This window comes from Dendrobates tinctorius, unplaced genomic scaffold (genome assembly GCF_039654945.1).
Source record: "Dendrobates tinctorius isolate UK_male_01 unplaced genomic scaffold, ASM3965494v1 ptg000070l, whole genome shotgun sequence".
NCBI classification, from domain to species: Eukaryota; Metazoa; Chordata; class Amphibia; order Anura; family Dendrobatidae; genus Dendrobates; species Dendrobates tinctorius.
Window position 1 is genome coordinate 26,597,694 of NW_027361738.1, and position 27,881 is coordinate 26,625,574.

At 41.5% G+C, this 27,881-nt stretch overlaps 1 protein-coding gene across 3 annotated transcripts in view; it reads right to left on the minus strand.

Annotated features, from left to right (window-relative positions):
- The window catches only part of LOC141095471 (mitogen-activated protein kinase kinase kinase 3-like), a 154,330-nt gene that overhangs the window by 45,143 nt on the left and 81,306 nt on the right, over positions 1-27,881 (minus strand). For all 3 annotated transcript variants that reach the window (XM_073581486.1, XM_073581484.1, XM_073581485.1), the window contains exon 3: positions 21,498-21,595. In XM_073581486.1, coding sequence (XP_073437587.1) covers positions 21,498-21,595 — 98 coding nt within the window. The remainder of the gene's footprint in view (positions 1-21,497; positions 21,596-27,881) is intronic.

A 27,881-nucleotide genomic window follows, 5' to 3' on the forward strand; every position in this document is an offset into this window, starting at 1 on the left:
GTACGGAGCGGAGCCAAGTGTGTATGAGGCATACAAAGCGGGCTTTTCCCGCGGACACAGGAGTACACAGCGGAGCCCTGAGGAGCACTTTAAAACTCGCACATGACACTCTACCGGAAGTGTTGTGCTGGAAGCTGATCGGAAATGAGGTAATTTCATGAGGAGATTGTGACAGAACCATGGAGGCACTTCAGGGAATGCTTCAGATCCATCACCATGTCCTCCTCCGACAGCGCAGACAGCGGGATCGCCTTGGAATCGGGGATGTCGTCCATGTGAGCGGATCATGATATGTCCTGCATCGGGAGGCTCAGGTGGGCATTACAATGGGAGCCGGGCTGCTATAGTATCTTTATAGAATCTTTATTTCTTTCTCTCTCTGTTTCTTTCTCTGTTCTTTCCTTCTTTCTCTCTCTGTTTCTTTCTCTCTCTGTCCTTTCTTTCCTCTCTTTTCCTTTCTCTTTCTCTGTTCTTTCTCTCTCTAATCTTTCTTTTTTTCTTTCTCTCTGTTCTTTCTTTCCCCTCTCTCTTTCTTTTTCTTTCCCCTCTTTCTCTTTCTTTACTTCTTTCTTTCTCTCTGTTCGTTCTCTGTCTCTCTGTTCTTTCTTTCTTTTCCCTCTTTCTTTCTCTCTCTCTGTTCTTTCTTTCCTCTCTTTCTTTCTTTCTCTTTCTTCCCCTCTTTCTCTATATCGCTTTGTTCTTTCTTTCCCCTCTCTTACTTTCTCTCTCTGTTCTTTCTTTCTCTTTCTTTCTCTCTCTCTCTATTCTTTCTTTCTCTCTCTCTATTCTTTCTTTCCCCTTTCTTTCTCTCTCTGTTCTTGTTTCTTTCCCCTTTTTCTTTCTTTCGCTCTCCCTCTGTTCTTTTTTCTGTCCCCTCTTTATTTCTCTCTCTGTTCTTTCCCCTCTTTCTTTCTCTCTCTCTGTTCTTTCTATCTGTTTTCTCTGTTCTTTTTTTCCCCTCTTTCTTTCTCTCTCTGTTCTTTTTTTCTGTCCCCTCTTTCTTTCTCTTTCTGTTCTCTTTCTTTCTTTCTTTCCCTCTTTCTTTCTGTCTCTCTGTCTCCACACCCTCCATGCACACGATAGCTGCACTTGATACTTGACTATTGCACGAGCTGATGACCGGATCATGTAGCTTTATATGAAAATCCCTATTTATTATAATTGCCAGACCTGAAATAACAAGCACTTTTCACCTAGTGTCCCCCCCTCATTTCCTTGTAGATTGTAAGCTTGCAAGCAAGGACCTCACTTCTAATGTCACTGTTTAAATTGTCTTAACTTGTATTGAATTTATTGTCTGTACATATCCCCGCTTAATTGTAAAGTGTTGCGGAATATGTTGGCGCTATATAAATAAAAATTATTATTATTCTCTCTCTGTTCTTTCTTTCTCTCTCTAATCTTTCTTTTTTCATTCTCTCTCTGTTCTTTCTTTCCCCTCTTTCTTTCTATTTCTTTCCCCTCTTTCTTTTTTTCTCTGTGTTCTCTTTCTTACTTTACTTCGTTCTTTCTTTCTCGCTCTCTCTTCTTTCTTTCTTTCCCCTCTTTCTTTCTCTCTGTTCTTTCCCCTTTCTTTCTCTATCTGTTCTATCTTTCTTTCCCCTCTTTCTTTATCACTCTCTGTTTTTCCTCTCTCTTTCTCTCTCTGTTCTTTCTTTCTCTGTTCTCTCTCTGTTCTTTCTTTCCCCTCTTTCTTTCTCTCTCTGTTCTTTTTTCTGCCCCCTCTTTCTCTCTGTGTTCTTTCTTTTTCTGTTCTTTCTTTTCCCTCTCTTTTTCTTTGTTCTTTCTTTCTTCCTTCCCCTCTTTCTTTCTCTCTGTTCTTTCTTTCACTCTTTGTTCTTTCTTCCCCTCTTTCTTTCTCTGTCCTTTCTTCTCTCTCTGTTCTTTCTCTCTCGCTCCCCTTTCTTTCTCTCGCTCTCTGTTTTCTTTATCCTCTCTCTGTTTTTGTTCTCTCTTTTCCTCAGTACCTGTCAGTGTGCCCACAGTACCAGCCACTGTGCCCATAATGCCAGCCACTGTGCCCTCAGTACCAGTCAGTGTGATGAGCAGTGCTAAATGGGTGCAGTTGGGCGTGGACATGGGTGTGACTAGTTGTGAAAATGGGTGTGGTTGGGGCGTGGCCTAAAATTTGCCACGACGCGCTGAGCGCGCCGCAGCCTTTGTCCCTCTTTCCCTTCTTCAAAAGTTGGGAGGTATGGAATAAGTAACAGCATTGGTAAAATATGATGCAGTGTTTTTTTATTTTTTATCTGAGAAGGTCACGGCCTGCATCTGAAATGCGCTGTAGCCTGAATCACAATGTTTGCTTTTTATTGGTTGCATTTCTCCTGACAATCTTTTTGAGCACCACCAATCCAAAGATATGTCCTTGTTTCTTATTTCCACTGATGTCAAAACTAGTGACAGATCTACTACTGGCAACAGCCACACCAAATTGACAAAACTATATTTTTGTGCAGATAGATGTTGGGCATCCGACCTGCAGAACTTAACCTGTGAGTCATGTCTGACCTATACATTGCTATCTATAGCTGTATTCCCATGCCAAAAACTTACGGCATATCACAGGATAAGCTAGAAATGTGTAACACACCAGAACTATCTACCGCCTTCTGCCACGCACCAATTACACGGATCTATGTCAAGGCAAGAACAAGGAGAACTGAGTGTCTGTTCTATCACTCCATGAGACTCATAGTTCTCTACAGAATGGGGTCCCATTTTGTGCTGCTCTAAATGAAGAGATGGCTTCTTTTTCCTTGACTTTGTCCCTAACTTTGTCCCTGACTAGCGGATTCTTTGTCCCTGACTAGCATCGATCTGTGTGATCGGTGCAGGGCAGGAATGAATCCTGGAGCACATGAAATGCTGCTTCCTGTCGGCATGACAGGACACAACAGGCATGACTAAAGGTGGCCAAAACCTTGGATGATGTTGGAGGAGACCAGAATCCAGTCTGTTGAATTTCCACAGCTATTCCTTTTGTTTTGTGCTGTAAGAGGAGTCTGGCAGCGACTCTCTCATCGAGAACAGCCCCTACTAGAGTCCTGGTTGCTAGTGAATCAGGTACCGGTTCTTCTTGTTGCGGTGCCCCTCTGATACTCCTTCAGAAATTATTTTAGGTATATTATTCAAATCCTTTATTCTATGTAAAATCAATCTTCCGATGAAATTAGACAGAGAAATTCCTTCAGCTATCCAATAATGACAAAAATAGAAGCAGCTCTCCAATTGAAAAAATAGATGGAGACTTCAGCACCCGGGTGATAAATTTGTGCCTATTTTTTTGTCTCGTTTTTCTTTTTTGTGATGAACACATTATTTTAAATTGCATCTTTTTAAAGTATTTTTTCACTGGTTTGTTTGTTGTGTGTTTTTTTGTCTGTTCACCATTTTGGGCTTGGTTTTTGTAATCGAATGTTTGCCATTGATTTATCATTTTCAACTTTTTTACAAAGTCACAAAATTTTGAGGCATAAGTATTCCATTCCTTCCTGGACTAAGGTTTCGTATGCCCGAAATTATTGTGTAAATTTTATAAAGTTGCGTGAGACATTTAATGAATCATGCGTCTTTAGCTCTAAAAAGAAAAAAGTACAAAAGGTGTAAAAAGTAGAAACAATGAGCATCTCTAATTTTGCAAAAAGTTAATGGATCCACATAAGGCAGTTTGAAGACTATGGTGTAGAAAATGAGAGTTTTTTTCTCTATTTTCTTTGGTCCCTTCTTAACATTGCTGCTATTCATCTGCTATAGAGAACACAGGAAAGCTCGGCGGGTGACAAGTGTTCCTGTGTATGGGGGACTAGCGAGAGATAGGTGTCGGCCGATTGATTGTTTGGTCGACCGCCACCTAATATGAATGTGAGCAGTAAAGGAAACCTGTTATGTTGGAAATGTTGTCTGATCTGCAGACAGAGTGTTATGGAGGAGATGCATTTTTGTGGGAAAAGTTTCAGTAAAATGAGTATTTTATTCTTTGAAATCCCTGGTGTTTGTATGCATAGCAGTCCAGTGGGCGGTCCAATTCAGTGATTGTCAGCTTTCCTATATGACTGTGCATGCGTGGATAGCTGTCAATCTCTGAGTAGGATCGCCAACTGGACACCAGGGATTTCAATGAATGAAATACAAGTTATACGTTTTTGTTTTTTTTTATAAAAACCATCATTCTGCTCAGCTCCTCCTTCTCTACACCATGCTGTCCACAGATTGGACTTGCATGTACAATGTGACAGGTGCCCTTTAAGCCTGTTAGACATCTAACCTACACCACCAAGGATCCAGACATCAACACCTCCACTACTGTAGACCAACAGGGAACCTGAAATTGACTCTTCCAAAAGAAAACCTAGACCACCAGGGAAGCAAACATTGTTCTCTCCTATTCCGGACAGACATGAACCCCCCTACTCTGCTTTGGACCACCAGGGAAGACTGAAGTCTTAAATCTTAGATCAAATAAAATATTTCAATTAAGACTTTAGTTTTCTTTCACTGGTTGTTTACCATTTCTTTTCTCTTCAACTAAGTGCCTGCTCAAAACAATAAATGGGAACATACATTCTAGAAAAGTTCTAAAACTTGCCAGTGCTCATAAGCTTTGTAGGAAAAACACACAAAGTAAAATTTCTGTGACATTTCCCTCCAGCATCGGAAGAGTGAGCCGTGATAGATTCCTTCTGTTTGTGTTCTGCATACATGCCAAAAAACAAAGCCATATTTGCTATTTTTTTCATTCTTTGCTCTGTCCCAAAACTTCCTCCCAGTCCTGTCGTTCGTCCAAATACGACAATCTGCAGTGGCCAAGTTCCAAAGAAAATAAACTTGGCTATAGAAATCTGCTCAACGTGCATGTAAACACAAACAGGTATGGAGTATCTGGCTGAACAGTTCATTTATAGCGGTACCGGAGATAGGTGATACATGGAGAGGGTAGAAAGTCAAATTTTACAGTAAATAGTCCTGCAAGGCCCAATGGGGATACATTTCTTTCAAAAACAACACAACAGCAAAATATTGGATCCATTTTGCTGACAATTAGTCCCGAGTCTAACAATTAGCACTTTCTCATAGCTAATTCATATCTACTACATTGATTTAGAATAAGTCCTGCCTGATATGATTTCTTACTCGTAACTGTAATGTATGAGGAGCACAAAACTCCCACACTCTGTACTGCCTGCACAGCACTAACTTCAGAAACGAAGACTAAGTTCCACGCTCTCCTAGAGTATTAGAACAGGTGACTAATAAAGCTACTATTAAACTGTACAACATGGCTTACAGAGATAGGGAATAATTTTCAAACATGAGACTATTTATAGGATACGGGTTAACCTCCCAGTTACTGAGGGTCTGACCTTTGGGATCCCCACTGACCACGAGAACCAGGCTCCCTATGTGAATGAAGCTGAGGTCAATCATACCCACTACCGCCCCATTCTTCTATGAGTGTCCAAGATCAGCTGTGCAAATTGCCTCTTCAGAGCGAGAAAGAGGACTAGAACGCTATAGCACCACCTGTTGGTAGTAGCGATCCTACAAGTCACAATCGACCCTTTAACGAGTCTTGGAATATGACTTAGGATAATAGCCAAACAAGAATCTCAATTTGCAGACATGGTGTTTCGGGCTATTGGCTCTCGTTAATGCAAAGTATGAGAACTGATTTGGCTAGGTGAGAGGCTCTGGACTGAGGTCCAAGGGGTAAGGTTTCGCCGTTTTGTGGAGAGATCAGCTGAGCAGAGTGCAAGTAGTGCACATGATCAGCCAACACTCCATTCACATAGGGCCCTAGTTCAATGGGCGTCCAAGTTGTCAGAGCCTCAGTGATCAGGAAGTACATAATACAGACCCCAAAGGTTTGTATATAAGTATAAAAAAGTTATTATATTTTTACTGAATGACATATAATACATACAGATGCACCAAGGTAATCTACATGTCTCACAATGAACTATCTTGCTAACTTGTCACAGAAGGTAATCTCACATAAGAGGACTAAAATTACATAACATTGCACAAGCCATTGACCCATGTCTAGCTAGGTATGGAATTACACTTTTATGTGTTGCAAAATCCCAGAGCTCCCTGAGAAAGCTTTAGTGAAACATATATCAGAGTGTGGGGCTCAACCTATTGCTAGGTACAGATCTGCCTGTGGTATATCCATATAGCACTATTAGTGATTACGTTGGTACAGTGGGTACGGAAAGTATTCAGACCCCGTTAAATTTTTCTCTCCTTGCTTCATTGCAGCCATTTGGTAAATTTAAAAAAGTAAATTTTTTTCTCATTAATATACACTCTGCTCCCCATCTTAACTGAAAGAAAACAAATGTAGAAATGTTTGCAAATTTATTAAAAAAGAAAAACTGAAATATCACATGATCATAAGTAATCAGACCCATTGCTCAGTATTTAGTAGAAGCACCCTTTTGAGCTTCTTGGGAATGATGCAACAAGTTTTTCACACCTGGATTTGGGGATCCTCTGCCATTTTTCCTTGCAGATCCTCTCCAGTTCCGTCAGGTTGGATGGTGAATGTTGGTGGACAGCCATTTTCAGGTCTCTCCAGAGATGCTCAATTGGGTTTAGGTCAGGGCACTGGCTGGGCCAGTCAAGAATGGTCACAGAGTTGTTCTGAAGCCACTCCTTTGTTATTTTAGCTGCGTGCTTAGGGTCATTGTCTTGTTGGAAGGTGAACCTTCTTCCAAGTCTGAGGCCCAGAGCACTCTGGAAGAGGTTTTCATCCAGGATATCTCTGTACATGGCCACATTCATGTTCCCTTCAATTGCAACCAGCCGTCCTGTCCAGGCAGCTGAAAAACACCCCCATGGCATGATGCTGCCACCACCATGTTTCACTGTTGGGATTGTATTGGGCAGGTGATGAGCAGTGCCTGGTTTTCTACACACATACCGCTTAGAATTATCACCAAAAAAAAAATCTATCTTTGTCTCATCAGACCAGAGAATCTTATTTCTCATAGTCTGGGAGTCCTTCATGTGTTTTTCAGCAAATTCTATGCAGGCTTTCATATGTCTTGCACTGAGGAGAGGCTTCCGTCAGGACTCAGGCCACTCTGTCATAAAGGCCCGACTGGTGGAGGGCTGCAGTTGACTTTGCGGAACTTTCTCCCATCTCCCTTCTGCATCTGTGGAGCTCAGCCACAGTGATCTTGGGGTTCTTCTCTACCTCTCTCACCAAGTCTCTTCTCCCACGATTGCTCAGTTTGGCTGGACGGCCAGGTCTAGGAAGACTTCTGGTGGTCCCAAACTTCTTCCATTTAAGGATTATGGAGGCCACTGTGCTCTTAGGAACCCTGAGTACTGCAGAATTTCTTTTATAACCTTGGCCAGATCTGTGCCTTGCCACAATTCTGTCTCTGAGCTCCTTGACCAGTTACTTTGACCTTATGATTCTCATTTTGTCTGACATGCACTGTGACCTGTGAGGTCTTATATAGACAGGTGGGTGCCTTTTACAAATCAAGTCCTATCAGTATAATTAAACACAGCTGGACTCCAATGAAGGAGTAGAAACATCTAAAGGAGGATCACAAGGAAATGGACAGCATGTGACTTAAATATGAGTATCTGAGCAAAGGGTCTGAATACTTATGACCATGTGATATTTCAGTTTTTCTTTTTTTAATAAATTTGCAAAAATTTCTACATTTCTGTTTTTTTTCAGTCAAGATGGGGTGCAGAGTGTACATTAATGAGAAAAAAAAAATGAACTTTTTTAATTTACCAAATGGCTGCAATGAAACAAAGAGTGAAAAATTTAAAGGGGTCTGAATACAGGGTGGGCCATTCATATGGATACACCTGGGTGGGCCATTTATAAAGTTGCAATCCAAAATGGCCGACTTCAAATTGGCCACCATGGTCACCAACCATCTTGAAGTTTTCCCCCTCCCATAAGCTAATGTGCCACAAACAGTAAGTTGAGATCACCAACCATTCCAATTTAATTTAGGTTTATCCATATAAATAGCCCAACCCAGGTGTATCCATATAAATGGCCCACCCTGTACTTTCCGTACCCACAGTATGAGCGCTATAGGTTTTTCTTATATTTAGACTGATACTCTGGAGTTGTATCTTTATTACATAACACATATCGTTTATTGCTTAATATTTTCCACACTATACCTATATTTTGCTCATATACCTCATTATACTATTCAGTGATTGTCAAATTTAGCATAATTACTCATGCTGTGTACTGGCCTCGTGGTGTGACCTCATATCTGATGTCATTTTCATGTCTTTTTGTGCAGCTTCATCTATTTTCTAAAGTATATAATTTATTGTAACTGGCTGGGTGGTTGAACCGCTATGCCGTGGGTCAAGGAAAGCTTGGAGGGGCGTAACTAGGTGCCTCACCAAGTCCGACACAGGATACACGGCGGCTGACGATACCGTGATCCGAGGAGAGATGAAGGAGGTGGAACCAGGTGTTACACCACTACAGACCTCTGGAGGATGGCAGCTGACCCCCAAGGGACTGGAGGCTGGGATGGCAGACTGGGCAAGTCTAGACAGGCTCGGCTGGAACAGTAGCTGACACATGAACTGATACTGGTATCAGTTCTGGACACAACAGGTATCTCTGTAGACAGGTGCCATCAGGCACGGCTAATAAACAGGCAGGCATGGCTAAAAAGCAGGACAGGTATACAGGATACAAGTACTGGGACCTGAGAACTAGCAAGCGTGTTAGACATACAAACAATGTTGCTCAGGCACCTCCATGCTGGAGGAGGTGCCTGAAATAGTAGGAGTCATCCAGCTATTGGCTGGGGACATTTTAGGGAAGCGCACGTGACCACTCTGAGCCGTCAGAGATCGGTTGTAGGCAGAACAAGTAGGTAGTTAGCAACTACCTGCCTGTAAGTTCAGTAGAGCAGACAGGTCCTTTTTTAGATGCACATTAAGGTCGATGTCACACTGACGTTGATTCTCTCATGCAAGATAATCGGGCTGATTATGCAAATAACACTCAGCTCAAACTCTGTCATGGTTTGATCCAAATGTCAGAGCACTGAGCTCCTGTGACTCACATGAGAGGATCTCAGTACAGGTGCGGAGTACAAGGAGAAAGTCATTTCTCCATCTCCTCCATTGACAGCATCTGTGGTAATGTTTCACACCACAGACATCGGGGAGATGCACTGGAGCAATAGAACACCCCCCATCTCATCTCGTCCACACGCGGGAGTCCTTTTCTCCACAGGTATAAAATACGTGAATATCAAAATAACATCAGGCATTGCTGCCTATAAATTATATTACTTTTTTTAGCTTGGAAAAGGTTTTGGATTACTATCTACCATACCTGTGAATATCAAACTATATTTTCATAAAATTAAAAAAAAAGAAAAAAGGTTGTTTTTAGCATATATTTGGCAAAACACTAAAGATAGGATGAATTTAATTTTCTGTTACTTCTGGTTTTCAAGCTGAAATGATGCTGCAAGACTTAAAAGGAAGCCGTCATCAGGTTTTTATGCCCCAAACTAATGTCATCTATGTAAAAGGTGCTGTGATGCGGATTACACCTTTACCTTTATTTTAGAAATCTCGGTTTACGTTTTAGAGAAATGTTGAATTGTTAAGCAAATGAGCCACAAGTGTAATGGATGGCACTGATCGTACAGCTCCGCTGCCTCTCGTCACTATTCCCCACCAACCACCTGTCTCCTGTCAGTGATTGACAGGTCACTCTTTTTCAGTGACCGGCCTCTCCCGCAGATCTAATCATTCCCTGCTCACTAATGTCACACAATCAGCCTCTGAAGGGATTTAATAAATTTCTATTAGTATAGAACTGGCTAATAAAATGGCTGATAATATACTTTATTCAGCATTTAACGAGAATTATCTGTATTTCATTTTCTTACAGTGATCATATGAAACATTTTTTTTAAAGAAAGTAATGGCCATTGTCCTATCACTGTCATAATATACTATTCTGTTGCAAGTTGATGCATTATTGCATCTGTCATCCAAAGATGCAGCAAGTAGTGAGTAGTGAGGAGCGAACGTGATGGGATAGCGTTTTATCCGCTCAAGCTCGGCTGTTATCAGAGTATCTTGGGTGTGCTCGTATATTATGTTCAAGTCCCCGCGGTTGTATGACTTGCAGCTGTTAGACAGCTTGAACACGTGGCGATTCCCTAACAAACAGGCAACCCCCCGCATGTGTGGCGGCTGTGCTACAGCCACAAATCATGCAGCCGCAGGGACTCGAAAATAATATACGAGCACACCCAAGATACTCGGATAACACCCGAGCATGATCGGATAAAACGATATCCGAGCATGTTCGCTCATCACTAGCAGAAAGATACCATTCATCTGAAGATACCAGTAACACAGCCATCCATGTAATTTCACTCCCATAGCAAGCAAATAGAAATGAATGAATGCGGGGAGAATTTACATGTAGGCATAGGAGGGGACTGAGCAGCATATAACGGAGAACAGAAGGTAGCTCAGTGAGGCAAAGGTGCACATTAATACCACGCTCTCTGACAAGTTATGCGTAGGGGTTTCTGTCAAAATTCCCAAAAAACTGGATTCCAATGGAAAACCAGACAAATCTATTCCCATAAATTAAGCCGTAGGAGACTGTCTGGCCAGGCCTAACAAGATTTGTGTAAGTTGGAAAAAGAAGAATACAGTCAGGACAGAGGCTAGAAAGTGACTGCTTCATTTAAAGAAGCACTCCTCCTCCAATCAAAGTCATTATATTCTTACTGTATTTCAATCATCATGTTTTATAGCAATGTGTACTTACAATTGCTCATATTGCCTTTCTATTCAGAAAATTCTTCTGTTGTCCATTAAGTCTATGACATCACGTGATTAAAAACTGACTAGCTGAATCCTTCTAAGCTCTACGTAGAAATAGGAGGTCAATTTTCCTTGTATAAGTCATAAATCACTGCAAAAGTCCCTGGCAAGGGGAGGAGGGAGCAGCTGGGTCAGGAGGTGAAGAGGGGAATGATTCATGTAGGGGAAAGAAACTTCCTGTTTCTACATAGAGCAGAGAAAAGAGAAAATGTAACTGGGTAGAATGGCAAAATGAGCAAATGTAAGTACAAAGTGCTATATAATATGATGACTGCAATATATTAAGAGGATAAAAACGATGAGAGTGCTTCTTTAAGTGATTGGCGCCTTAGCTGTTATGTTAGTGTTCCCATTGTTGTCCAAATTTTTGGGGATTCTGACATAAACCCCGACATATTGCTCGTAGGTAAGCATGGTATGAGTGTGAACTCAGCGATAGGGAAAAGTGGAACCCAACAATGGATACAAGGTGCTGAAGGCTATTTTAGTAAATACTTTAATCTTTATCAAATATGAATCCTAGTAAATCTTTACAAAGGGGAGCATCCATGACAATAGCGAGAGTGACAATAGCAACAGTGAATGGCTAGTGTCAGATTCTGACACAGCAACTTGTTAAACCCAAGACTAAAAGTATTCCTCCTATAAATTTCAGACCATTCAAATAGTTATTTAATAGGAAATACAATTACTCACTAAATCAGACATGTCAGGAGAGCGGAGAGGTCCACTTTAAAGCCAGATATATATCAAGGTACCATTGTAAACGGCTTACTATGACCTGCATGCCCATATAGACTCCCTAGGAGGGTTGATCCTACTGACAGGTTCCCGCTAATGTGCGGTCCACAGGCTTGTGAGATATAAATCCAACACTGAATGCACCTGTCATCCTACACATTATAACCTTAAACCTAAAATTGTGCAATGTCAGTAGGTAGCTATTTTATATATGACGTGAACATAAATGTAAACTTTCCAGGAGCAATAATGGTCACTTGCATCAAGAAAATATTGCAAAGAAACAGGGAAATATTTAGTCTTATTCCCGACCAACGTACTATATAAACACACCCTTTTGTATCTTGCCAATTATTTCCATTGGGACAAATGGGGGAAGGCGGTGTGCGTGGACTGGATTAGATTAAAAGAAAATGCTAGACTTGCTGCCCAGAATGAAGTGAACGCTGATATATCGCAGAACGTGTAGAGAAGATTTAGAAGAGTTTGGATATAGGAGATTATCCACTAAAATAAGATATTCCCTAAGAACAATATGAAACATTTCTGCAAGTTCATCAAAAATTCTCCCTCAAAACTCTGGTTTTTTAATTCACAGGAGAAAAACTCAAATGTGCAAAGATTGTGTGATGTGAAAAGGTGAGCTTTAGTTAATTCCAGATATAAGGCATTTGGCCGCAAATAAGTATTTTCCTTCCAACTTTACTATCAAGGATCAACGTCACTATTTAAGGAGGAAGCCTGATGACTTCCAGAAGACGACAGCTCAGCTCTGATTGTGAGCGGATATTTATGAGGACGTACAGCAAACATACCAATTATTAAACCCTGAGTCCTATGCAGTTGATGCTAGTTTGTTCCTGTATTGACTCTTAAAGGGGTTGTCTACTACTAGGACAACCCCTTCTTGATTTAAATGCTTTCCCTCTATAAAATAAAAAACCTCCCATGCCGGCACCGTTCCAGCAGTGTCGGCACTCGCGGTCGTTGTGACAGGTGAGCTCTGCACCCAATCAGCGGTAGTGTCACTGTCCCCACCTTCGGATGAACTGAACATGAAGAAGTGAGAGAGCAGCCACAGCCAGGACTTCATGTGCATGCTCAATTCGTCAGATGGCGGGGACAGGGACGCCAGTGCTGATTGGGCACCAGGGTCACGTGTCACAACAATCGCACCGGAGCCCCGTGACAGCGAGTGCTGACACTGCGGAAACTGCGACGACATGGGAGGTGAGTTTAATTGCTTTTATTTTATCGGGGCCAAACATTTAGATCAAGAAGGGGTGTAGAGGATAACCCCTTTAAGGAAGGACATTTTATCAACCTTTTTTTATGACGTTACATGTAAGCAGTGAGCACACTTTATATTCCTTAAAAATTATAACCAGAAGAATTTTGCTATGTGTAAAATCATTGGAATGATGTAACATAATTGTATACAGGAGATAATGATGCACTTTAAAAGGAATCAGGATTTCATACTATTTATATGTGTATGTAGCTCTTTCAAAGACAAGTCCAGCAAAACCTTTACATGGTCAGTCTGTCCCTCTGTTACTGAGAAATCAGCGTTTTAATATATAAATGAGACTGAAGAACTATTTGTAGATCTGAAGCCTATGTCACACCAGCTCTATTCCCTGCCCAGCCAGCACCATAATCTGTTAGTTTGGGGGATGAAATCCTGCTGACAGTTTCCCTATAGTTCATTAGTGGTTATAGCCCATTGTTTGTAGTCTGCAAATGAAGTTCCAATAATGATTACAATTATAGATTTTTTTATTTCTACAGGGACAAAGTATTCCACAGCACTTTACAATTCAAAGGCGACAAGTACAGACAAGACAACACAACAAATTACAGATTAACACATAAATCAACACATAACAAGAGGACTGAAGGCCCTGTCCGCTTACAATCTATGAGGAAATAGGGTGGACACAAAAAGTTGAAAAAAATAATGGGTACTTGTATATGGTCTAGCCAATGTAATAAATTGGGGCATTCAAATAATGCTGCATGAACCAGGCACCATCCAGTATCTGTATAAATAGAGACACAAAGTGCTACTGAGTGCATGGAGGAAGTGGGGACAGATGATAGGAGGGACCAGATTCTGAAGAAAAGTTAGGAAGGGTGAACAGGGAATAGTTAGATTTATGAGTTGAGGCGATAGGCCAATCTAATGAAGAGAATTTTTAGGGCACACTAAAAACTGTGGACACTGAGAATTATGTGGATTATCTGGGGTAGTGCATTCCAGAGAACCATTGCAGCACAAGAGAAGTGTTGGAGACAGGAGTGGGTGCTTGGGATTATACAGGATGTTAGTTTTAGGTCATTAGCAGAACTGAGAGCACATGTAGGGTTCTAGACAGAGATGAGGGAGGAGATGTAGGGCAGTACAGAACTGTGGAGAGCTTTGTGGGCTACAGTGATACATTTATATTGTACTCTATAGTGGCTGGCTAACCAGTGCAATGACTGGCACAGAATGGAAGCGTCTGAAATAAGTCATGGGTAATTAAAGTAATCTGAGCTGCGAGATAATGACAAGCTGTCATAGAAATGGAATAATGGCTTACTGTCAATGCTTTTCAGAGTCACGACTCCTTAAGGACACCCACAATATTCTTTCAAGATGTTTTTATTTTGTTAAGCTGAACATGTTCAAAATTTTCAGCCCTCTATCGATCTTTTTAAGCATTTGTAGAGTAATATTATATTTGTATTTTATTTTATTTTTTCACATTTATCCAAAAAATCTTATTTGCTTTTAAAGATCTGAGTCTTGAACTATTCTACTGTACCAAAATAATAATAAATATGAGAAGAGTATTTTTTTTCTAAAATCTAAAAATTGCTTGTTAAAATAATACTTTATTATGTCTTCTAAAAACTTGCTAAAAATCGACAAATAAGATCTATTGTTTATAAACAGCTAACAGCGCTCCTTTCCTCTAGCTGAGTTAGGAAGACGTGAATTCTCCAATTTTATGGCTAGAAGACAGCAGGTGCTGCTTGTATCTCATTGAAGCCAACAAGCCTTTTTCTCTCGTTCTCCCAACATCTGGTTTTACTTGCGAAATATCCATAATAAAGAAACACCCCCTGAAACAGGAGAAGGACGTCTTCTTACTAACCGGCTGCAGTTGCCAGGGTACTGACAGACAACACAAGCAAACAAGTGACACACGTGTTGATGCTATGCCCTGCCCCTGCTTCCAATTATTTGCTTGCAGCCTCCATCACATCTTGAATGTTTCATTGCTTTATGGCTAACATCTTTTACAGATTACAGAATGATATGTTACAGGGTCCACTACTGTCAATAAGTAGCAAAAGTATAGCGAGCGCTCCGTGCGCCACGAAAGATCACTCTGTGCGGGAAGCATTTGTACGCAAATAGCGCATCGCTGGCTGCATCTGCATCATGCGCCAAGAGGCTGTTTATCCACAATAACCAAAGAAAATGATGGATGGCACTCACCAATGCGGTTTTCACTTGCTTCATTGAACACTGTGCGGCTCAGGCATGGGAGACATGTGCAAGGTACGGACTACAGCTGATTCACGCTTTAGCGCTTCAACAGACGGGACCCGTTGAAGCGCGAAACAGCTGTAGTCCGTACATTGCACATGTCTCCCATGCCTGAGCCGCACAGTGTTAATCCGTGTGGGATCCCATCTCTTCTGCGCGCCTATAGATCTGAAAAGGCAAATCTCATCCGAAATATGGAAGAGACTAGGGCATGCTGCGATTTTCTTTCAAATGGACATTTAGTCTGTGTAACAAAACAAGCAGAAAACAATCCTTCGAAAAGCTCAATTAAATAACATTGGTATGAGTGCCGTAGTATTTTTAGAGTTGGGAAACCTCACTAAAGGCGGAGAACATTAAAAAACAAATTACTTTCCTGTTTCTTGTGTCAAGTTCCTTATCCAAGTTCAGATTTTGGCTAGAACTCTCAGGAAAACACGATGTTGTTAGGGGTATAATACCAAAATAAAGTCAATAAAAATGATATTTTGTTATTTTCGATTGTTTTGGAGCTTTCCCTTTCCTCTCAACCTCCTGAATTCCTCCTCATTGCCGGCAGACCCTGTGTTTTTGTTTTGGGTTAAGGTTCAGCAAAGCTTTTCACTTAATCAAAACAAGAAAGCGTTTCCTCTTCTCCTTGTCCCCAGACAAGATGACATCTTTCCGGTGTTTTCTACTAAGTAGAAAAGTTAATAACTATGTTATTGAGCTAGAGAGTCATATCAGAAAACTAATCCAGCTGTATTTTTATGTGGAAATGACATTCACAGTGGAGGTGAATAATATCTCATAAACAAGCAAAGTATTGTATTTTTCGTTCTTTTTTTATTGTTGATTGTTTTCTTATGGTTATTGAAAATATTCAGTTGGGTGATAAAAGGTGCTACCAATGAATTAATAAGGATCGTACACTGGAAGTTAGAGAATATTTAAATACCAATGTGAACATTGAAGAACGTTACAGAAGAACTTCCTCATACCAAGAACTAAATGAACCGAAGTTCTAGCGTAAATGGTAAAATGTTCATTCTGCATTTTTCCAATGTCACTTTCTAATTTTGCTATCCTTTGCAAGACTATGCTACACAGGAGTATATACAGTACATCAATCCTTATACTGATACACATACAGTCATATGTAAAAGTTTGGGCACCCCTATTAATGTTAACCTTTTTTTTTTTATAACAATTTTGGTTTTTGCATGAGCTATTTCAGTTTCATATATCTAATAACTGATGGACTCAGTAATATTTCTGGATTCAAATGAGGTTTATTGTACTAACAGAAAATGTGCAATCTGCATTTAAACAAAATTTGACCGGTGCAAAAGTATAGGCACCCTTATCATTTTCTTGATTTGAACACTCCTAACTACTTTTTACTGACTTCCTGAAGCACTAAATTGTTTTTGTAACCTCATTGAGCTTTGAACTTCATAGCCAGGTGTATCAAATCATGAGAAAAGGTATTTAAGGTGGCCACTTTGAAGTAGTTCTCCTATTTGATTCTCCTATGAAGAGTGGCATCATGGGCTCCTCAAAACAACTCTCAAATGATCTGAAAACAAAGATTATTCAACATAGCTTTTCAGGGGAAGGATACAAAAAGTTGTCTCAGAGATTTAACCTATCAGTTTCCACTGTGAGGAACATAGTAAGGAAATGGAAGAACACAGGTACAGTTCTTGTTAAGCTCAGAAGTGGCAGGCCAAGAAAACTATCAGAAAGGCAGAGAAGAAGAATGGTGAGAACAGTCAAGGACAATCCACAGACCACCTCCAAAGACCTGCAGCATCATCTTGCTGCAGATGGTGTCACTGTGCATCGGTCAACAATACAGCGCATGCATAACGCCTTTTTGTGTGACCAAACAACTCAATCTTTGTTTCATCAGTCCACAGGACCTTCTTCCAAAATGTAACTGGCTTGTCCAAATGTGCTTTTGCATACCTCAGGCGACTGTTTGTGGCGTGCTTGCAGAAACGGCTTCTTTCGCATCACTCTCCCACACAGCTTCTCCTTGTGCAAAGTGCGCTGTATTGTTGACCGATGCACAGTGACACCATCTGCAGCAAGATGATGCTGCAGGTCTTTGGAGGTGGTCTGTGGATTGTCCTTGACTGTTCTCACCATTCTTCTCTGCCTTTCTGATATTTTTCTTGGCCTGCCACTTCTGGGCTTAACAAGAACTGTACCTGTGTTCTTCCATTTCCTTACTATGTTCCTCACAGTGGAAACTGACAGGTTAAATCTCTGAGACAACTTTTTGTATCCTTCCCCTGAAAAGCTATGTTGAATAATCTTTGTTTTCAGATAATTTGAGAGTTGTTTTGAGGAGCCCATGATGCCACTCTTCATAGGAGAATCAAATAGGAGAACTACTTGCAAGTGGCCACCTTAAATACCTTTTCTCATGATTTGATACACCTGGCTATGAAGTTCAAAGCTCAATGAGGTTACAAAACCAATTTAGTGCTTCAAGAAGTCAGTAAAAAGTAGTTAGGAGTGTTCAAATCAAGAAAATGATAAGGGTGCCCATACTTTTGCACCAGTCAAATTTTGTTTAAATGCAGATTGCACATTTTCTGTTAGTACAATAAACCTCATTTGAATCCAGAAATATAACTGAGTCCATCAGTTATTAGATATATGAAACTGAAATACCTGTTGCAAAAACCAAAATTGTTATAAAGAAAAAAGGTTAACATTAATAGGGGTGCCCAAACGTTTACATATGACTGTACGTCATAATCGTATGGATGCAGTAAATTATTGAGAAACCAAAATATATGGGCTCTCATGGGAGACGTGGTGCAGAAACCCAGGGAGACCAATGAAAATGCAATGCAACTCCAATATTAAATTCATAAATTTATTAAAAAATGTTTACAATAAAATTTCATTCAGGCTATGTGCCCACGTTGCGTGTTAAAACGCACACTGAAAACCGGACTCCTTCCCAGAAATCGCCCGTTTTTTTCCGCGCGATTTCACCGCGATTTTATCGCGATTCTGTTCGCGATTTTGCCGCGATTTTTACAAGCACTTTCCAAGCGATTTGAAGCATCGCTTGGAATGTGATTGACAGGTTGGTCACACTCGTCAAACAGTGTTTTACAAGTGTGAGCAGCTTTTTACTATTGAGGCCTCCTATGCAGCATCAATAGTAAAAGATAAAATGTTAAAAATGATAAAAAAATAAAAAATTGGGGTATATTTACCTTCCGATGTCCCGCGCTGCCATCCCGGGCCTCAGTGTTCCCAGTAATGCCTTGCGAGACCTGTGATGACGTTGGTCTCACGTTACTATAGCGATCTCGCGAGACCGCTAGAGTCACGCGAGACTACGTCATCACAGGACCTTGCCGCAAGGCATTACTGGGAACGCTTAGGCCGGGAATGCAGTGCGTGATGCCGGAAGGTAAATATACCCCGATTTTTTATTCTTTTTTTTACAGGGGTATGGTACCCAGGGCCTGGAGGACAGTCTCCTCTCCTCCACACCGTGGGTACCAACCGCACATGAGACGCTTAACTTCCCGCATGGTGGGCATAGCCACATGCGGGAAGTAAGCGATTCTCATGCATTCCTATGGGTGCGGAATCGCGGCAATTCTTTGCGATTCCGCACAAAAGAATGATCATGCTGCGATTTTTTCCGCGATGCGTTTCCGCCGCGGAAATAAGCGCAGCATTAGCTCAGCATGTGCGAAATGCCATAGGAATGCATGGGGTGCGTTCTGTACTCGATTTTTAAACGTTTTCGCAGCGTTTTCGTGCCGAAAATCGCGGCAAAAACGCTTAAAAATCACATCGTGGGCACATAGCCTCAAAGTAGTAACAAGCAAAAAATTCCTCTCAGATGTTATGGCACAGTGGTATGAAAAACAAATTAAACATCAAGTGGAAATCAGAATAAAATTAAAGAAGGTTGAGATTGAAATTTTTAATTTTAGGCACACACTAGACTAGACTATTAGTCATGAATGTATTTAGTGAGTATTGTTAGTGCAAAAATTAGTCATGGAGTGGCCTAGCCAGTCTCCAGACCTTAATCCCTAGAAAACTTATGGAGGGAGTTGAAGCTCCGAGATGGCAAGTGACAGCCTCAAAATCTTAATGATTTAGAGATGATCTGCAAAGAGGAGTGGACCAAAATTCCTCCTGACATGTGCGCAAATCTCATCATCAACTACAAAAAACATCTGACTGCTGTGTAAGTCTTGTTTGCCAGAGGGATCAAATACTTATTTCTCACTGCAAAATGCAAATAAATTTATACAATTTATACAATTTGATTTTCTGAATTTTTTTTTATATTCTATCTCTCAATGTTAAAAGTAACCTACCCTTAAAATTATAGACTGCTCATGTCTTTGTCAGTGGGCAAATTACAAAATCAGCAAGGGATCAAATACTTACGGTATTTCCTCCATTGTATGTCTTAAATTTTTTTTATCAATATATTAAAGTTTCATAAAACAATAGTGTATTTTTGCATTCTAGTGAAGAATGAAAAAGTGTAATTTTGCTATTCTGTACATGCTACACCAGAGTAAATTAGTAGTGTAATTTCAGTTTGTAGTGGAAAAGCAATTTCTGCACCAGCAATGCCAGATTTTCAGCCAACTATATGTTTTATCTTACCTTTATGTCATCTACTGTACAACAGATATTTAAAAAAAAAGTTTTTGCAATACCCTCCATATGTCTGCCTGCTATTTCATCCTTCTTCTCCGCTAGATTTCTAAAGCTTAATATGGACAAAACAGAATTAATCATCTTTCGCCCATCTCATGTGACCCCTCCAACAGACCTATCCATTAAAGTAAACAGCTGCCCACTCTCTCCAGTCCCACAAGCTCGCTGCCTCGGGGTTATCCTTGACACTGATCTCTCCTTCAAACCACATATCCAAGCCCTTTCCGCTTCCTGCCAACTTCAACTCAAAAATATTTCATGGATCCGTACATTCCTCAACCAAGAATCTGCAAAAACCCTAGTCCATGCCCTCATCATCTCCCGCCTTGACTACTGCAACGTCCTGCTCTGTGGCCTCCCCTCTAACACTCTTGCACCCCTCCAATCTATTCTTAACTCTGCTGCCCGACTAATCCACCTGTCCCCCCGCTATTCCCCGGCCTCTCCCCTCTGTCAATCCCTGCACTGGCTCCCCATTACCCAAAGACTCCAGTTCAAAACCCTAACCATGACATACAAAGCCATCCAAAACCTGAGTCCTCCGTACATCTGTGACCTAGTCTCCCGGTACTTACCTGCACGAAACCTCCGATCCTCACAAGATCTCCTTCTGTACTCCTCTCTTATCTTCTCTTCCCACAATCGCATACAAGATTTCTCCCACGCATCCCCTCTACTCTGGAACTCTCTACCACAACATATCAGACTCTCGCCTACCATGGAAACCTTCAAAAAGAACTTGAAGACCTACCTCTTCTGACAAGCCTACAACCTGCAGTAACCACCGATCCACCTAACCGTTGCATGACCAGCTCTACCCTCGCCTACTGTATCCTCACCCATACTTTTGTAGATTGTGAGCCCTCGCGGGCAGGGTCCTCTCTCATTCTGTACCAGTCGTGACTTGTATTGTTTAAGATTACTGTACTTGTAAGTATTATGTATACCCCTCCTCACATGTAAAGCGCCATGGAATAAATGCTATAATAATAAATAATAATAATATTGCTGCATGAATGCTGCATCATTCTCATACAGAAAAGATGTATATCTTTGTACCGTGTTAGCCAGTAGATAGAAAAATATTCAGAATTGAGAGTCCTCAGTGGTTGATACCTATGCCTGATGAAGAGACCTGAGTGGTCTCCAAAGCTTGCAATGTGTTACCATCTTTTCAGTTAGCCATTAAAAGGTATCAACCACTGAGGACTCTCAATTCTGAGCATCATTCTCAGACTTTCTCACTGGCAGAACAGACAAACAAGCGGTATGAGGCTCAGCTACATGTACATGTTCATGGTGCTGATTGCCGGAGGCCTCAGAAGTCAGACCCTTATGGAATACACATTATTTATCTCGCCTAGGTTGCTTATGTTTTTCATCCGTGACACATGTATAGAGCACAGCTAAGTCAAGAATAGTGCGACTTTGCTGCTCTGTGAATGGAGCCAGTTTTTTTAATTTGTGACATAGGTGAAGGGCACTACCCGGATAAGCCATTAAATCCCAGAGAATGTTTCAAAGAATCTTTTACTAATACTGTACAAAATTGCGTCACATGTCATGCGACCGTGAAATGTCAATGTTTTAACAATTGCTTTTAATTTACAGTTGGCATTAAAAGTAAATAAGAATAAGGAATTACCTGCTTGCTATTTTTGTTGCGATTACTGTCCAGTAATCCTCCACATCTCCCCAGAGCAGCTAGGTCCTTCATGATAAGATTGAGGGCTTCCTCTTCATCTGAAATACATCCCAGCAATAACATTATCACCACATACTTCTCTCCATACAAGGGAAACATACAGAAAGCTATAAATAACTTATAATTCATTAATTGCAGAGGGCTGACGCATATATATACACATACTTGTATATTGGCCATGATATACATGCACCTGTGCATTCATGTATTACTGTAGGGGTGCTGGCGTGGTCTGTATATATTTTTACGCTATGCATTGAAAGGTATGGCTGTAACCTCGGATGTGCATCCTTATCCAACCATCTCTCCCAAACAGGTTTTAATTAGCGCTAAGACTGATCTCATCTCTTTCCCATTTTTTTTAGGTCTGGACAGAAACATAGAAAGTTGAGTCACTAGAGTTAGAGTCCATCCAATGAGGTATATCTTGTCACTGGTGAATGGCTTATACACATTTTTATAACAAAAAAAAATAAAAAAAAATGTATATAGCAATAGTGAAAATCATATACTCATTAATTGATTTGTGTTTTTTTTATGCATTTTATTAGTATACATAAAAGCTATAAGTAAAGAGGCCTAGGTAGCAGAAACATTAGGTATAAGAGTTGACTATGTCTATTAGGCCACATAGACAAGACTCCACTCTATGAGACAAACTGAAGAAGCAAGTTCTATGCAGTTTCTAACATGTGTCCTCAGTCTGAGAGGAGTATGTGCAGCATATGTCTTCTGTAAGAGGAGCATGTGCAGTGTGTATTCTCTATGTGAGAGAAGTATGTGCAGCGTACGCCCCCTGTGAGAGGAGTTTGTGCAGCGTGTGCCCCCTGTGAGAGGAGTATGTGCAGCGTACGCCCCCTGTGAGAGGAGTATGTGCAACGTACGCCCCCTGTGAGAGGAGTTTGTGCAGCGTGTGCCCCCTGTGAGAGGAGTATGTGCAGCGTACGCCCCCTGTGAGAGGAGTTTGTGCAGCGTGTGCCCCGTGAGAGGAGTATGTGCAGTGTGTATTCTCTATGTGAGAGGAGTATGTGCAACGTACGCCCCATGTGAGAGGAGTTTGTGCAGCGTGTGCCCCCTGCGAGAGGAGTATGTGCAGCGTACGCCCCCTGTGAGAGGAGTTTGTGCAGCGTGTGCCCCGTGAGAGGAGTATGTGCAGCGTGTGCCCCGTGAGAGGAGTATGTGCAGCGTGTGCCCCCTGTGAGAGGAGTTTGTGCAGCGTGTGCCCCCTGTGAGAGGAGTATGTGCAGTGTACGCCCCCTGTGAGAGGAGTTTGTGCAGCGTGTGCCCCGTGAGAGGAGTATGTGCAGCGTACGCCCCCTGTGAGAGGAGTTTGCGCAGCGTGTGCCCCCTGTGAGAGGAGTATGTGCAGCGTACGCCCCCTGTGAGAGGAGTATGTGCTGCGTACATCCCCTGTGAGAGGAGTATGTGCTGCGTACATCCCCTGTGAGAGAAGTATGTGCAGCGTACGCCCCCTGTGAGAGGAGTATGTGCTGCGTACATCCCCTGTGAGAGGAGTATGTGCATGGTATGTCCGCTGTGAGAGGAGTTTGTGCAGCGTGTGTCCGCTGTGAGAGGATTACGTGCAGCGTACGTCCTCTATGAGAGGAGTTTGTGAAGCGTGTGTCTGCTGTGAGAGGAATATGTGTAGCTTATGTTCTTTGTGTGAGAGGAGCATGTCTAGCACATGTCTTGTGTACGAGTCGCATATGTTCCCTGAATCAGTAGATGGCATGTGCTATGTGCTCTGTGTAGATTTAGTTTTTTGTTATATACATGAACACTATTATTCCTGTTGTTTTTATGGCATCGAAGGGAGGGTCCCCGCACTCTTTTTACACAGGGGCCCACTGTCCGCCCCTGCTTCACCTAATTAAGACCATCTGATTGTTCTCAACTGTTTTAAATGACTAAAAATGGCGAAAGACATTTTGCTGAGATGTGTCTGTGTTCTGGCCCTTAAAAAATAACATGTACTTGTATCTCGGGATTACGCAAGCTCTATGAATTTATGACTGCGGTATTAATGAACTTGCTAGTGATTTCTGGTATAGCAGAGGAAAACAAGGCTGCACACTTCCAGGAACAGTCAGGCGGCATTTTAACTGTATAATCAACTGTCAAACCCATGGCCTTACTGTCAAGGAATAACCGGGGACTTTAATACGCCAGATCCTCTTTATAGTAACTAGATCTGTAGCCGCATGGAGATGTGCAGATGATCCAAAGTGTTTTTTATGCCTAAAAAAGACATGAATTGTTATAGACGTGGTGACAAGCTAAATCAAATTTATTTCCATGGAGCATTATTTTTATATGATCCACTGGTCTCCAAAAGTTTCATTGCCCACAAGATTGCAATCAAATCCTAGCTATATCTCTTAAAGATGAGTTTGCCAACACAAAATGACTGTTCACACCAAGCTCAAGTTTGGTACAACCTTGGCGTGGTGAAAACAATTCAATCCAGCTTCCCAACTAATTGTTTTCCCTCTATCTCCACTCTCTTATTCTTTGATTGACAGCTCTGGCTTTACAGGAGCTAGATGAAGGTGGAGAAAGATGGAAAATTAGTAGCGGTAAGTGGGAAGCTACCCTAAAGGGTTTGCCAATGCCAAGAGTGCACCAAGCATTTGTGTTTGGTTTGATCAGTCATTTTGTGCTGACAGACTCATTTAAGGTGCTCACATACCTTAGATAGTGGTCCGTCGAGCAGCTATAGGACTATACTAAAGTTTTAGGCAAGTGGGGAGAAAAAATACTGCAAAGTAAAAATGTTTAGAAAAATAAAAGTGTTAATGGTTTATTCTTATCAATTAACCAAATGCAAAGTGAATGACCAAAAGAGAAATATAAATCAAACCAATATTTGATGTTACCACCCTTTGTCTTCAAAAGCATCAATTCTCAGTTTTTGAAGGAGCTCGTCAGGGACATTGTTCTAAACATCTTAGAAAACTAATCACAGATGTTCTGTGGATGTCGCTTGTACAAATCCTTCTGGCTCTTTATGTATCCCAGACAGACTTTATGATGTTGAGATTCGGGCCCTGTGGGGGCCATATCATCACTTCCAGGACTCCTTGTTCTTCTTCACGCTGAAAATTCTTAAATTGTTTTAAATGTATGTTTGCAGTAGTTGCTCTGCTGCAGAATAAATTTGGAACCAATCAGATGTCTCCCTGATGGTATTGCATAATAGATAAGTATCTGTCTGTATTTCTCAGGATTGAGGACATCATTAATCTTGACCAAATCCCCAACTAAATTTGCTAAAATACAGCCCCAAACTTGCAGGGATCCTCCACCATGCTTCACTGTTGTCTACATACACTAATTATTGTACCGCTCTCCAGCCCTTTGGTAAACAAACTGCCTTATGTTTCAGCCAAATATTTCCAATGTTGACTCTTTAGTCCAATGCACCTGCTGCCATTTTCTTTCACCTCAGTTATTATGTTTTCATGCTTAGTGTCACAATTCATTTTTGGATTTGTGGCAGCTCTGGTTCAGTTATAATTTAAATGTAGTTTTTTCCCTTTTGGGCCAGCAAGGGCTAATGTCAGTTTCCTTGCTGGCAGCTTTTTTCTTGCTAGTCAGCTGATGTGGGTAGTGACCACTTTCACCATCCTTTAAAAAGTCACATGACCCATCAGCTGACTGTCGGTGATAATCTATGATGACCAGCCTGGAGTAAAGCGCTCTCTGGTTTCAGTGGTGAAGCTGCTGTTTTCATGGAGTTTGTGGTCCTGGTGCCTTATCCTCTGCTGTGTGATGATTTAAAGCAGGTACATTGTTAATTACTATTTCCCCTTTTTCTGTCTGCCTTGCTGTTATCCCTCACCCTGTGTTTATACCATCTGCAGTGGTGAGGTTAGCATCCTTGCCGACCAGTGCACTAGCCAGGGAATAGTGAGGTGACAATCAGGGACTAGGCACGTGACGGCAGCGGGGGGAAGGACCCACTTAGGGCAATAGGGGCGTTTAGGGACAGGCACAGATTGGAGTTCAGGAGGTGACCCATCTCTCGTTCCCTACGCTTAGGGTCTTCCTCACCCCATTCCATCTCGTTGTTGGTGTATGTTGTGTCATCCGCTGGACTTAACCATGTCAATCATGACACAGTTTGTCCTTTGGTCTTGTTTCCATGTCGAAGGTATGATTTTTCAGCAGCAATTTCTTCCATGAAGATCACTTCTGACAAACGTTTCCGATCAGTATATGGGTTTGGCTGGGATCCAACAGTTGTTTCAATAGTTCTGACCTGAAGTACTGATGGACATGTTCCAATTTTTAAGGGAAGTATAATGTGTTTTTCATCTGCTGCACCAAGATTCCTTGACCGACTACTATATTTACGGTACGAACTTCAGCGTTTTCTTGGAGCTTCTGCAAAAGAGTTTGAACAGTATATCTTGAAATCCAAGTCTGCTTGAAAAATGTTTGCTTCTGAGAGACTTTGCTGATTCAATTTAACTACTTTGTGTCTTGTTGCTATGCTCAGTCTTGCCATGGCGTATGACCTGTCACATTAAACGGCCTTGCACAACCTCAGAGAGTGGCTGTTCCTCACCCAGTGTAAAGCCTCCTACACAATTGTTTCTCTTTCAGTTAATGACTGTGTTTCAACCTATAAAATGATGATCATTATCACCTGTTTGGTATAATTGGTTACTCATACATCTGTCTATAATCCTACAAAATCCATGACTTCGTACAAGTAAGTGTTGACGCTGTCTCAAAGGTTGAGCGATCAGATCAAACATCAATTTGATTTAGATTTCGCTTTTGTTCATCTCCTTTGCATTTTGTTAAGTGATAAAAATAAACTAACACTTCTATTTTTGAAAGCATTCTTACTTTGCAACATTTTTAAACACATGCCTAAAACTTTTACACAGTTCTTTACTTCTCCTGGCTCCTTCATTCACATGCATGTGTGGCTGGTTACTGGCAGACATTTGTAGAGGTGGGTGATCTCTTGGGGAAGCAGTTGGTTTGTTGTTAAAGGGAATCTGTCACCCTTTTTTTGGACTATGAGCTGCCAGCACCAACATCAGGGGCTTATCTACAGCATTCTGTAATGCTGTAGATAAGCCTCTGATGTAACCTGAAAGATAAGAAAAAAAGAGTTAGATTATACTCACCCCGGTGTCCGGTCCGATGGGTGTCGCGGTCTGGCTCCTCCCATCTTCATACGATGCCGTCCTCTTCTTTCCTTCCTGTCGTGGCACTACTCTGCCCTGTTGAGGGAAGAGCAGAGTCCTGCAGTGCGCAGGCGCCGGGAGAGGTCCGGCACCTGGGCACTGCAGTATTCTGCTCTGCCCTCAACAGGGCAAAAAAGTGCGCCTGCGCTGGAGCCACGACAGGAAGGGAAGAAGAGAACGGCATCGTATGAAGATGGGAGGCGCCGGACCGCCACACCCCCCGGTGAGTATAATTTAACTCCTTTTTCTTCTCTTTCAGGTTACACCGGAGGCTTATCTACAGCATTACAGAATGCTGTAGATAAGTCCCTGATGTCGGTGACGGCAGCTCATAGTCCAAAAATGGGGTGACAGATTCCCTTTAATGTAAGAGGTGCAATCCATTTTTCTCCTAACATCATCTGTCAGGGGAGATTTGGGAGGTCATCTTACATGGGGTCCTTGTGTGGGTTACTAAATCTACTTAATACAAGAACATTGTGCGATACAGATTACAGGTTAACTCACACTGGAATATAGTCTCATCTGAGAGAATGGGGCAGATGATAGGATACAATACTATAAACTTTATTGATCCCGAGGGTAACTGTAGTGATCCTCAAAAAACCTGGGAAACACCCATTTGCCAGAAGACTTGCCACACTCATCAGGAGGGCTTTAAACTAGAAGAAGAGGGGATGGGAGGAAAAACAGCAGACAAGAACATGCAGCAGAAGGACAAACTAATCAAGGATACTAGATGTGGTAAAGAGGACCCAAGACAGGGTACTCAGAAGGAAGCTAAGAAAAAGGAAGCAAAACTTCTTTCCTGCATGCTGACCAACGCAAGGAGCCTGACCAGTAAGATTGAAGATCTGGAGTTGGTAATGTATGAGGAAAAATACGACATAGTAGGAATAACTGAGACATGGTTAGACGACAGCTATGACTGGGCGGCTAACTTGCAAGGATATGATTTGTTTAGGAGGGATCGTAAAAAAAGCAAAGGGGGTGGAGTCTGTCTCTATATATAAAGTCCACTTTAAAGCCCACACTAAGAGAAGATATACAAGAGGGAAATGAAGAGGTGGAGTCTCTATGGGTGGAGATACAAGGAGGGAAAAGTAATAAAATCCTCATA